The sequence below is a fragment of the Miniopterus natalensis genome, chromosome 6 (genome assembly GCF_054644295.1).
Source record: "Miniopterus natalensis isolate mMinNat1 chromosome 6, mMinNat1.hap1, whole genome shotgun sequence".
Lineage (NCBI taxonomy): Eukaryota > Metazoa > Chordata > Mammalia > Chiroptera > Miniopteridae > Miniopterus > Miniopterus natalensis.
Window position 1 is genome coordinate 75,734,872 of NC_142086.1, and position 12,110 is coordinate 75,746,981.

Below are 12,110 nucleotides of genomic sequence, written 5' to 3' on the forward strand. Positions count from 1 at the left end.
CCCACGCGGGAACTTTATCGGGAGGGGTACCAAGGATGAGCTACGTGGAAGGAGAGGGGGAACCCTCTGCACTGCCTTAGCTGGGAATTGAAATGCGGGGGACACTCAGAGGGGATGCTTTCATGCTTCCCACTGGTTTACTCGGTATCCGGGAAAGCAGACTAGTTTTCTGTGCTGGTTTAGACCCTCAGGACTTCCTGGAGTAGCAAATATTCTACAAAATTTCACACACACACAAACCGGTGACCAGACTTCAATAAAAACCCCTGACTGGGAGATAATGAATATACATACATTACAAAGGCCGTGTTAGCACTGATGTTCACAATTGTTCAACCACGATGTTAAATTAATATTACATATATACTCCCTTTTCTCTGAGACATATAAACATTGAAAAATCTAATTTATTCTACCAAGTACAGGGCATTTTCCCATATACAGAACCACTGTTCTTTCTATGAGGTCATTTTAGACTTCTGGATTTTAAAATTTCCAGTGATTTTATTCTTCTGTCTCAATCTTGGCACATCCTATTTACATACTAGCAGCATCTGGGAGGAACACTTGTTAGAAAAATATCTGCCAACTGAGTCTTGTCAGAGACAGCACTACAAAACAAAGCTGCCATTGAGGACCGCAGATGACTCAGCGGCGTCCCTGGGACAGCTGCAGGGAGTCTGTTATCACAGCCACACTGGGCACCGCCCAGCGACTGAAGCGGTAACGGAGCTAGGGAGGTGTCCTCTCAGGGGGCGTCCGATTACAGCGACAGGCATTATTTAAGGCACTTGAAAGATCTCTGTCATCTGCTACAACTACTGAGTCACAGACTTGAGCAAGACAACGAAAACAAACTGGCAATAACGAAGACATTAATTTGAGACAGAAGAGCAGGCGAACTCGAGGGCTGTGACACGGTCTACACCCTGTGAAATCGGTTCCCTCCAACGCAGGGCGAGGGGCGGAAGGATGCGTGAGGGGGAGCAATGCGGCGTTTTGGGACTAAGAAGGCCAGTTTGAATATTGTACAGGCTGTACATTTAAAATTGATTATTCGTGATTAGGCTGCGATTTGCCTGTTATATTTCATCCCATGCATCATTAAACCTGCACATGCTGAAAAGGAGTTAACCTCGCCCTACTTCTCTAAAGCCCTGAAGCTTGGATTATTTGAATTTTAGTCCGAGTTATCGTCCTCATTACCATTATAACCAATGCACACAGTTTTGAGAGGGACAGGCAGCAAATAAACATAAGGCAGCAATGAAAATACTGGCCAGGGTGCGATAACTCACAAATAGGAAGACAGAATGCTGTAGGACCCACTTACCAAAACCAAAAATCACTTCTGAAATGATAATATCCATCTTAATATCACACGGTTTGATTAACTGGTAATGATGCACGAATAGCCCATTAAGTTTTTCCTCAACTTTCAGCACAAGGCCAAATTTAAGTGAATGTATTTGTCAATTTCAAATTTCCCCTCTGAAGATATTTGCAGAGAATGGTGTGTTTCTGAGGAGTGCATTATTGTAATTATATGACTTTTTAAACTAAACTTTTTAATCCACCTGTGTGAAGATATAGGAAAAACTAGGAAAAAAATTTACAAGTGAGACGCATGCATAGTTAAAATCACTTCCAGGAGAAGGGAAAGAAGTAGAAAAGAGGGAGAAAAAGAATCATAACGGCAATTTGGTTGGAGGTTCGAATTTAGATGTGATCATTCAAGCTTATTTAGTATATTATGATAAGAAGTATAAAGTTGACTTAAGGTCTCCTAAAAATAATTTATATCATCTAGGACTAAAAGTCCATAATCAATTGATTTACCTCAAAAGTAATATCCAAAGAGCCACAGTGTCATATAATTTATTCCTGATTCTATTAAATCTTTTAAAACCTATACTCTATTGCACTATTAAATTCAAGAAATAACAATAAAACTTAGTGCTTACTATGTTTCAGTCATTATTCTAAACTCTTAGACCTGCCTGTAAAACTGCTTAAAGAGAATGTGCTATCATATTATGTTTAAAACTCATTTAAACATAATCCTATAAAATAATTAATATTATCTTGAATCTCCCCTTTCCCCTCTACCCACTCAATGTGAACTTAATTTAATCCTGTATTTATCTTTAAATGAGATGGATGCTGTCATGGAGTTAGGTGATCAGTAAGGGCTAGTTCTATTCATTCCTTTCTCCCAAATTATTTTTTAGGTCTTTATGTAAAGAGCTCACAGATATTGAGAGCCTGTCCAAGTTCACCTGGCCTGAGTTCAAGTTCTATCTAAACCTTACAAGCCATGTAACCTCTCTAGGCCTCTCTAGACTCGTTGGTAAAATGGGAATACCGATGCCAACCTTTTGGGGTCGTTGTGAGAAAAAATGAGATACTGTGTATAAAGCACCTACTGCAGCACGGCACAGGGTGAACACTCAGTAAGGGGTAGCTCTTTTGAACAAAATGTGTGAAACAACTTGGCCTAGGCCACAGGGAGTCGTGGGACTTGGAACTAGAGAGTGTGCACGCTTTCTGAAGGATTTACATTTTGTTTTTATTTATATACTCTTAGACAAATAGTTCTGGATTCTAGATTTAGCCCTTAAGTCTTAAGTTAGCAATCCCTAGTGTAAATACTGGTACACGATGTGGCAGACAATAAAGGTTTGTTGACTGAATGAATGGAAAGAGGGAGGGAGGGAGGGAGGGAGGGAGGGAGGGAGGGAGGGAGGGGCGGGCAGATAGGTTTGTGGATAGGTGGGTGAATAGAAAATAGGAAATCATACTGGAGGGAGTGAAGGATAGGTAGGTAGTTGGAAGAATGGATAGTGAAATGGATGGATGGATGCACGAATGAGTGATGACTAGAGAGGTAGATGCCACATAACTAATTTTTTTCTTAAAAGTGTGGTATGTAGTAGATTTTCTTAAACGAGCTGGCTGTTTTCCTCTGGGCAACAAAAGCCTAAGTTTGAACTCTGACCTTCCCCTTTAGATTCGGGCCTGTGCTCTCTGCCTCCCAGGCCTCCCAGCTCCCAGTCGTCTCTTTCATCACTCGTCTATGTTTTAGGGGCCCGCTCCTGAGGCCCTCGAGTCCAGAGCCCCTGCATGGACTGCTTTCCTTTCTGGCTGGCTGACCCAAGCGTGTGGCAGAAGGAGAGATGGGCTATCCACTTTAACCTTTTAATGTTACAGGGCTGACTTCTGTGCACACAGGCACATACTACAAAGAACAAAAATATTTTTAAAAAATGATGGAGGCAGTATTTATTTTTAATTATGTTGCTAACAAGGGTTAACCCGTAGCTTCAGACCTTTAAACTGGGTTTACAATTTAAATGTTATTATTACGTTACTATTACAATCATTTCACATCATTTGGATTACAAATATCAAGAAGAGAATATCTCTGATGCAAAATTCATCAAAAAGTGCAAATATATTTTAAATTTGTAAGTATATTTCAATACATTGTGGCAGATTTTATTTAAATTAACGATGCTTACTTTCTAGAACAGAGGGGCAAGCATGACTCTGATTTATGAATGTGTTTATTGCTTTCCCCTCACTTGATCCTTGCCTAGCATCTTTTGCTTTATCCTATCCACAGACAAAAAGTTATTCTAGAGAATCTCTATTGTCATAAATAAGGGTCATATGTATCATGAAAATAATGGTTATACTTATTTAGAAAAGTATTTAGTCATCTGAGTGTTGGAGAAACTAATGCAAAACCCACTTAATAATGCAGATTATTTTAGGTTTCTTTAACTAATATATGGAAGAAGTTAGATTTGTTTTTACTTTTAGATTTTAAATGGGGAAACTTCATTTCTAATGGGAATGCTTTATTCAATGAAATAAACTAACAAAATGATTTTAAATTTAATCAGAAATTATGGCAGTTACATGTAATTCCTTGAAATTTTGTCTAGTTATCTGACTATAGAAAAATTGATGGGTTATTTGTTGGAGACAGCATCGATTTGGAGCATGTCAGTTTTTACAAGAGCAAAAAGATTAATTTCTGTAAATCTCTGGAAAACTATATATGTTGAGGAAAAAAAAATTTTAATATTATAAAACATAGGAGAAATGTGATTTTTAACTCAAATGCAAAAAAATACCCTACAGATCTAAATGATTTTATTTTAATTCAAATATGAGCATACTTCAATTTGATAGATACTATTTCATGAATACAAATGTCAGTTATCCACAGTGTCTAGAGCTTAGGCTATTTCAATTAGTGGAATATTCTAGCTCGTTGAGTGCTACACATATGCTATATATGGATGACCAGTTTCTTAAAATGCACTGCATGAAAAGTTGTGCTAGTAGTGAAAATTAATGTGAATACAATTTATTCTTTTTTTATTATTCAAAAATAAATGATCACATTCCCTCGTGGCGTTTTGAACCTAATGCACTATCAATAGTGTCACTATATGAATGGGTCTGGATCTTTGACACACCTAGTCAAAAATTTATTAATGTAACTAAAAAAATAAAAATTATTTTATTAATTAGGTCTTAGGACCCACAGTAATTTTTTTTTTAGGTAAGGTTAAGCGGTAAAGAGGAAAATGGTCTTAGTCTCTGGTTAGTTGAATTTCAGATTATAAGGCGTTTCATATGTATTTTCTGAAGTAAATGAAAAACAAGTTAAAGTAAATTTCCGGGCCATTCAATGACTGATTAGTTTATGTCTTTAAATCTCATATCCTTGTGGATAGTTGCAGAGTATGTTTACGAGACTGGGCTGAAGTAAACTGAAACCACAGATGTGAAACTCAATAACAATGTTAACTTCACTGGGCACTCAGGGCTATTTCATATTAGCTTAGGAGCAATCACGATTTTAAGCAATGCACTGACTGGTTCTGGAAAGAGCACTTTTAAGACCTCTAGAACACACAGTCAGTTTTTTATTCTCCACCCTGAGAACAAAAGGGCTGAAAAATCAAAATCTAACCTGCAGGTGTCATTTCAAATAATGCGAATGAACTCTATGGAATCGCCAAGGCAAAGGGGTCTTACAGCGGGAGAGCGTCATAAAGTAGCTCGACACACATACGACAGCTTGGAGGAAAGCAAGGAAACAACGAGGAGAACTACATTTCACTTCCAAACCACACGCACAGAAAAAGAACACAGGACACCCCTGATCTTAAATCCACGTTTCACGACGCTAACTGCTTAGTGTGTAAGGAAGGCCACACGAGACGCCTCAGCTGCGCTGTCACGGTGGCCACCTTACCTTCCGCCTGACTCCCTAACCACCCGGGGCGTGGCCGGCTCAGCTCTCTACCCGGGACCCGCGCACCGCCTGCCGCGCTCGCTCCGGCTCGGACCCCTTACCTGGTGGGAGGAACGCTGTGTGCTGCTGTAACTGCATGTTGGCTAGAGCCTGCTGGTATTGGAAAATACCAGTGTTAAAGACTGCGGTGGCACCGTTGGTTTTTTCAAGAGCAGGCCTCTTTGGTAACGGGGGAAGCACGGCTTGAGGAATTCCCTGTTTAGCGAATGGGTATAAAAAACAAACACCAGTAAAAAGAGAAAGAGAGAAAAGAAAAAATCAGTTGAAGGCTAAAACCGTTAGGGAGCAAGAGCGAGCAAGCAGCAGAGCACTTAACTACCCAAGGGGGGGGGGGGGATCCGATAAACAAACACTTTTTAAAACAAACGCAAGGTAAAAGCTTTAAAGGAAGCATTATTTTTGTCAAAAAAAAAAAAAAAAACAACAAAAAAAACCAAAAGGCAAACAAAACCCCACTAGTACATGAGCACGTGTTACGATGCGTTACAGTGGCTCAGTCCCATAATGCTTCGGGCTTCCTCTGAGAAGCCTCGGGCTGGGAAGAGGAAAGCTGCACGGCTCCGCGAGACCGACGGGAGGGTAAGCGGTGTTAATCGTTAATCGTGCAGCGGACGGGCAGGTAAAATAAACCTGGGCCCCCTCGGCCCTCCCCCCGCTCTACCTACTCATGCAAATGTCCCCGAACATGCAAGTTTTTTTTTTGTTTTTTTTTCTTGAACACTGAACTCTACGTATTAAAAAGTAAATAATTCTATCGCTAAAGCCATGCTAACCAAAGAGGTACATAAATATACAGTCAAAATACATTTTTAAATGCCCTTGAAGTATTTTATTAGAACGTTCCACAAGGTAGTTAAACTGAATGTGGGCTGCTGGGCTTTCGGAATTTTTCATTGCATCGTATCCGTCCAGGAACTTATAGGATAGTCTTTCCGCTAATTTTGTTCAGGAAACCACACTCAGTTTTTCATTGTACTTTGCAACTTTATAACATAAAAATAGATCTATATAGTTTTAAAATCGATTAAAAAAAAAACTTGTCTCTACAACAAAGCTACATGCCAAGCTAAAAGGTGAAAGGTCATAGTACCAGGTCAAAGGTTGCCTCGAGGGGTCGCTTCAGTGATTTGACAGCCGACTGAGTCTTAATTAGCAGGCAGCGAGCACATGATGGCAATGGGCCAGTGGGGTTCAAGCGCATTAACATAAACAGCAAGCAGAGGTGCATCATGGGGGCAGCAGTGCATTTTTGGGTAGGTGAGAAAAAACAAATAAAAAAACAAATCATCGGAATGCCATATACAACGAATAACAAGACTAAGCATGCACAATAAGGGCGCTACTGAGTTGTTATTGGGAGGATCACTCCTCTTTGTAGTTAATTACAAACAAGATACTCTAACAGAAAAAAAAGAGTGAAAGGAAGAGAGGAGAGAGTCCGCCTTCTGTATTTTTGCTCAAGTATCCATACACAAACACAGGGAAGACCTCTCTCGCGATTCTTGTACTTTCTGGCTATTTTAATGGTCATCATATATTTATGTAAAAAAAAAAAAAAAAGAGGGACAACATTAAAACAGCTAAGCCAGGAACGAAGAATGGACTCATTAAAATCAGCTATTAGATCCCATTAAAATTTACCTTCGGACTAGAGCTGAGCCTCTGTTCTAAACGATCCAATTTCTAACTCCTGGAGTACCGCTCTCTTTCTCCTTTCTAGCTAACGGCAGAGGCAAGCTTCTCTCCTTTTACAGTTAAGTTGATGCCGCGGTCTTATTTAAGGCGATCTAGATAGCGCGGCTGTTCAAAATCTAGCAGCTCCTTCTAAAAACAATTTTGTGGCAGCAGTTCTCCTAAATCGTTTCGGAGGATGTTACTGTTAAAAGCAAGATCTATGTAGAGAAGAGCCTTGGTGTGCAGAGGTGCCCGCCGAGGGAAAACTGGCTGATTATTAGATGGCACGCGGAACTAAAGCACCGCAGACGGCAGGATCGTTAAACCGAGAAGGAGACAGTGTTCTTTACGAAGCAGAAATCTCAGAAACCCTACATCCAAAGGGAGACGGAGTGTGACGAGTTAGGCCAGAGGGAGAAGCAGTGTGAACCACCTGCGGGGCTACCCTCACTTGCGTGAACGGTAACTTCATTATGGATTGTCTGGGATACCTGAACAAACATATCTTCAGCCAAAAAATAAATTCAAAAAAAATTAAAAAGTTAATAAATGAAGGGCCTGTCATCGGAGACACGGGTTCGCTCTGCTGACTGGGAGCGGGCGGGCGTGCCTACTCACCATGGCAGCTGCGGTGGCTGCCGCCTGGGCTGCTGCAGCCTGGTTGACCTGGTACTGGGCGGCCTTGATCTTGGCCTGCAGATGGGCCGGGGGGTGGAAGTATTTGCACTTTTCCCGAGAGCATCTCCCTTTGATGTAATCCATGCACACGGTGACCGTGTTGTCGTTGGTGTCGATCATGGTGCTGTCCGCGGGATGAGCAAACCGACAATCGTTTTCTCCCCTGTTGCAATTGCCACGCTGGTATTCTCGACACACCTACAAGGTCACGAAGTGCGGGGGTCAGTCAACATGGACAAACAGAACCTTTCTGAGGATTCTCACTCAGAGCGCAAGGCTGGTGAAAAGGCGGCTACAGAGGAAGAGGGAAAAGGTAATTTGCAAACAAAAAAACCACGTATCTTGAAAAGTTCCTACTTCAGTATACAAGTTACAACGCCATTTCAGTAAGATGTCCGTGAGCAAGAAAATGCATTTATAATACTAATTATGTTAAATACCTGATGTAAAATATGTGGATATATTTATTAATCACTAAGGGAAAAACAGTAACGTTACAGTAAAGAAATCTGGCAGACACCACTTTAACCAAGTGATCCAAGTTAATATCATCAGTAACAAGATGTTCATATACCTACTTTTACGAGGCCCCGAAAAAAGGGCAGGACATCACTTTGGTTGTATGACTGCTGCGAATGCATAACCTGAGTTTAATCACGAGGAAACATCAGACAAACAGAAATGGAAGGATGTTTTACAAAACAACTGACTGGTACTCTTCCAAGGCGTCAAGGTCATGAAAGACAAAGAAAGAGGGCGGCACTGTCACAGACTGGACAGCTCTGGAGTCAGGGAAAGGATGCTGATAAGACGAATGGCAAAATTTAATTAAGCTCTGTAGGGTGGCTAACAGCAGCGTTATCAATGCTAATCTGGTTTTGTAAATGACTCTATGGTTATGTAAGATGTTACTATTTAGGTGAGTCGGGTAAAGAACAGGCAGAAACTCTTGGTTCTATTTTTGCAACTTTTGTGCTCATCTGAAATTATTTCTAAGTGAAAGTGTAAAAAGTAAAATTGGATAGCTCTTTAGTAAAGTGTTGCCAGGAGCTACTTTTTTTTTTTTTTAATCACTAGAGATTTACTTGGTAGTTATATAAAGAAGGTGGGAAAAGGTTCGTTTCTGTTATTGCCTATTTGTTTTACGTCTTTTATTTTTGCCATGGGGACCGTGGAGGAAAGGCTAGAATGGACTGTCTCACATTCATTTGCTCAGTTTTGACTCTTACTATTGTTATTAATGAAGTTTGTCCTGGTGATGGCTCCTGTCAGGTTTCTAAAACTGTCTCCATTCGGGATAGTTGGACCTTTTCTCCACAAGAGGGCCACCTAAAACATGGAATGTTCCCTTAATATTCCCATGCTCCCACTCCAGGCTTCAAGGACTGGGTTTTTACTTTTCATTCCACAAACTGAGCGAATGAAGACCCTGAGCACTTTCTTTTGGAGTTCAGCAAGACAGGGAGTCCTGTTACTATTTAAAAAGCAAAGGTTTTCTTGGATTTGTGTACATGAAACGATCGCGTTTAATTCCAGATCTTTTCCCCAATACATCCATACCGCATTACTGAAGAAAGTGCTTCCTTTACAAAGGGCTGGTTAATTTGCATCAAGCTACATCTTAAAAACAACATTACAGATGACATCTTGCACTATTTGGAAACCTCAAACCCGCTAAAGCTTTGTATTCCGCAGACATACCCACGGGCCAAGTCTATTCACCACCTTATTCAATTTATTTAACTTTAAAAATTCATCAAATCACTACTCTGTGCCAGACACTCCGAGATATCAAGAACACAAAAACGACTTAGGAAGTTACAGACGACCCTATTTTACTCCATTTCATTTATCTTCTCGAACAAAAGAAAACAACGATAACCAGGAGGTTGTAATTCGGAAAGCGAAAATGATGAAGCTGTTCCCCAGAGCGCCTGTCCCGTCCTCGGGCCGAGTGTCAGGACGGGCCGGGGAGCGTCCCAGCCGCACCCCCCAGGCCCTAACCAGCATCTACCAGATTAGGCTCGTGGGCACAGGTGGGCGGCCAGACACGCTTCCATGAGAATAAGAGCTTTTCCTGCAGACGACATTTATGCTGAACTGATACTATCATCAACAGAGAGGCTACTTTTCTGTTTAAAGAAACCTGTCCCTGTGGCCCTGCCCGATAGGAAGCGTGACCTCACGCTGCTGCTGGCAGCTCCGCAGTCACCTGCCTCGCCAAGGGGCGCGCGGAGGAACTGGCAGGTCAGCGGACGCTGTTTCTCAGCTGGCCTTGCTCTTTGCCACCCTGATGAGAAAGACAATCTAAAGGTAATCTACTGGTGGGATCTTTAATAGCTATTAAAATCAAAGAGTTGTTATTTTCCAAAAACAATGATGGCAGTGCCGGTGCTAGAAATCTGAGCATCTTCCCAAATATAACCTGAGTGCTGGGCTGATTTTGATTTTGATGATTTCTCCCTCTATTTCAATGTCCTTTGTATTTTCAATGATGTGAACTTAAATTCAGGTTACAGGACGCCGGTCGTTCGAGATGCCTCCTCATTTCCTCTCTCCACTTACTGTGTTCACGTGTGTGCAGTCTGTAGAGCTTTATTTATTTATTAGACTGGGTTCTTCATTATATAGGTTTATTGTAATGGTTTATTACAATTTTTACTTGTGGGGCGCATTTAGGGAGAATTCTAAGACTTTTTAAGCAGAGTTGATAACTAGCAATTAGTTTAGAACTTGTTCTAAATCCAGCCTTTCTGAACTTCAGAGAGTTTAGTGAAATATATTTGCACGATACGTGTTTTTGACTGTTTCTTTTCTTTTCTTTTTTTTCCAAGTTAAGGTTTCTGCTGACATGGGAAATGAAACAGAAAAAACATACTGAAATAGCTGTTCTCCCATTATTCTTGTCTTTGAGAAAATAAAGAAGAAATTTAAAAAATGTCTTGTGAAAACCTGTACTTGTGAGGGCTACAGGCCAGAGGGGCTGGTTTGGCTTGATTTCTTTGATAAAGTCCAGAAAACTTTAGAGTAGGCTGATCCCCCCCAAAATTTCTAGATATAAAATTCTACTTTGCTAGATATATAATTCTAGCAAATTATAATTGACAAAATTTCGACAAATTTGATTTTGGAATTCAAATCAGGATAAGAAATTGCACAATTTACCATAGCAATTGGTAAATTTGGAACACAGAAGGTAAAATTAAATTTGAAAATCCTAACAACATTATGGTTCTTTTCTAGTCTCATCCAGTCGTCCTCATGTACACATTTTTCAAATAGGTTTTACGTAATTATAGTGAAGCTATACACTGTGAACTGTTTTTGCTAAGCAATTTTCATTTTACTGAGTGTCCAGAGTAATAATTTTTTATGGCTGCATCAAATAGACATGAATAATATAGGTAACTCTTTCAGAGAACATTTGAATCACTTCTAATATTCCCAAATACCATAAATATTGCAAAGAATATATTCATGACTATAGGCGTTTTTATTTTATCATTTCCTAAGGATAAATGTGCAGAAACAGCATTAGAAGGTCAAAAATATAAATACTTTGTATAGCTCAGTAAGTGGTTTTTCAAACCTAGATTTAAATAATTCCATCCATTTAGCTAGACATAATATGCTTCAATCGAAAAGAATATTGGTTGAGTCTTTTACTCTAAGTATTAAGGCCGGATTTGGTATGTAAATCAGCTAAGTTTTATATATTTTCATTCAAAATGGATAAGAGGTTGCTTTCATGGTAAAAACCATTTTTTCCAATGAAGATAGTCACTGAAAATACTTTAGAGTATATTCCATTTCCAAAAAGAAAAGAAAATCTACGGAATAAAAAAAAAAAAAAAAAAAAAAAAGAAAGAAAAATCATCAGAAAAGCTTCCCAAAGAAATGTGAATTAATTCCATATAAAGCTTCTTCGGTTAATTAAATAGCAATGGCACAGCGGAAAGAGGACAGTTTACAATCAGAAATTGTGGGTTCTAGTTCCTCCACTTAACAGCCATGGAATCTCGAATCCTAAGAAGATGTGTAAATAGCTTAAAACACACCATGCACATCTGCTCAAAATAGTTGTTATTTGATCTCTAATTTTATACAAACATGGCAAACGTATTTCGAATGGTGAAAATAAAAGGTTTATCAGCAGTATTAAATTTAGCAGCTCTCTGCAAAGTTAAGGCATTGGGATTCTAAGGAAATTAATGCCAATGTTTGAACTGAATCAAAACTGGACAGTCCAGTGCATGTCCTTTAAGGAGAGATCCTTTCCAGTAATAGATGGGTGCTCACCATATTTAACTCACTCATCTTTTGAGAATAACATCCGAAAGCACGAACAGGAAGCTAATTATAACAGGAAACAGGGTCTCAGTCCATTTTAATATTTTGGGAAGTCATTTTAAACCTAATGACC

At 39.7% G+C, this 12,110-nt stretch overlaps 1 protein-coding gene across 9 annotated transcripts in view; it reads right to left on the minus strand.

Moving 5' to 3' along the window:
- The window catches only part of MBNL1 (muscleblind like splicing regulator 1), a 161,440-nt gene that overhangs the window by 10,627 nt on the left and 138,703 nt on the right, over positions 1-12,110 (minus strand). For 5 of the 9 annotated variants that reach the window (XM_087818371.1, XM_016222589.2, XM_087818370.1 and 2 more), the window contains 3 exons: positions 7,628-7,885; positions 6,426-6,479; positions 5,377-5,530 (listed from right to left, as the gene is read on the minus strand). In XM_087818371.1, coding sequence (XP_087674497.1) covers positions 5,377-5,530; positions 6,426-6,479; positions 7,628-7,885 — 466 coding nt within the window. The remainder of the gene's footprint in view (positions 1-5,376; positions 5,531-6,425; positions 6,480-7,627; positions 7,886-12,110) is intronic. The other 4 variants (XM_016222591.2, XM_016222590.2, XM_016222595.2 and 1 more) reach the window with 1 other exon arrangement.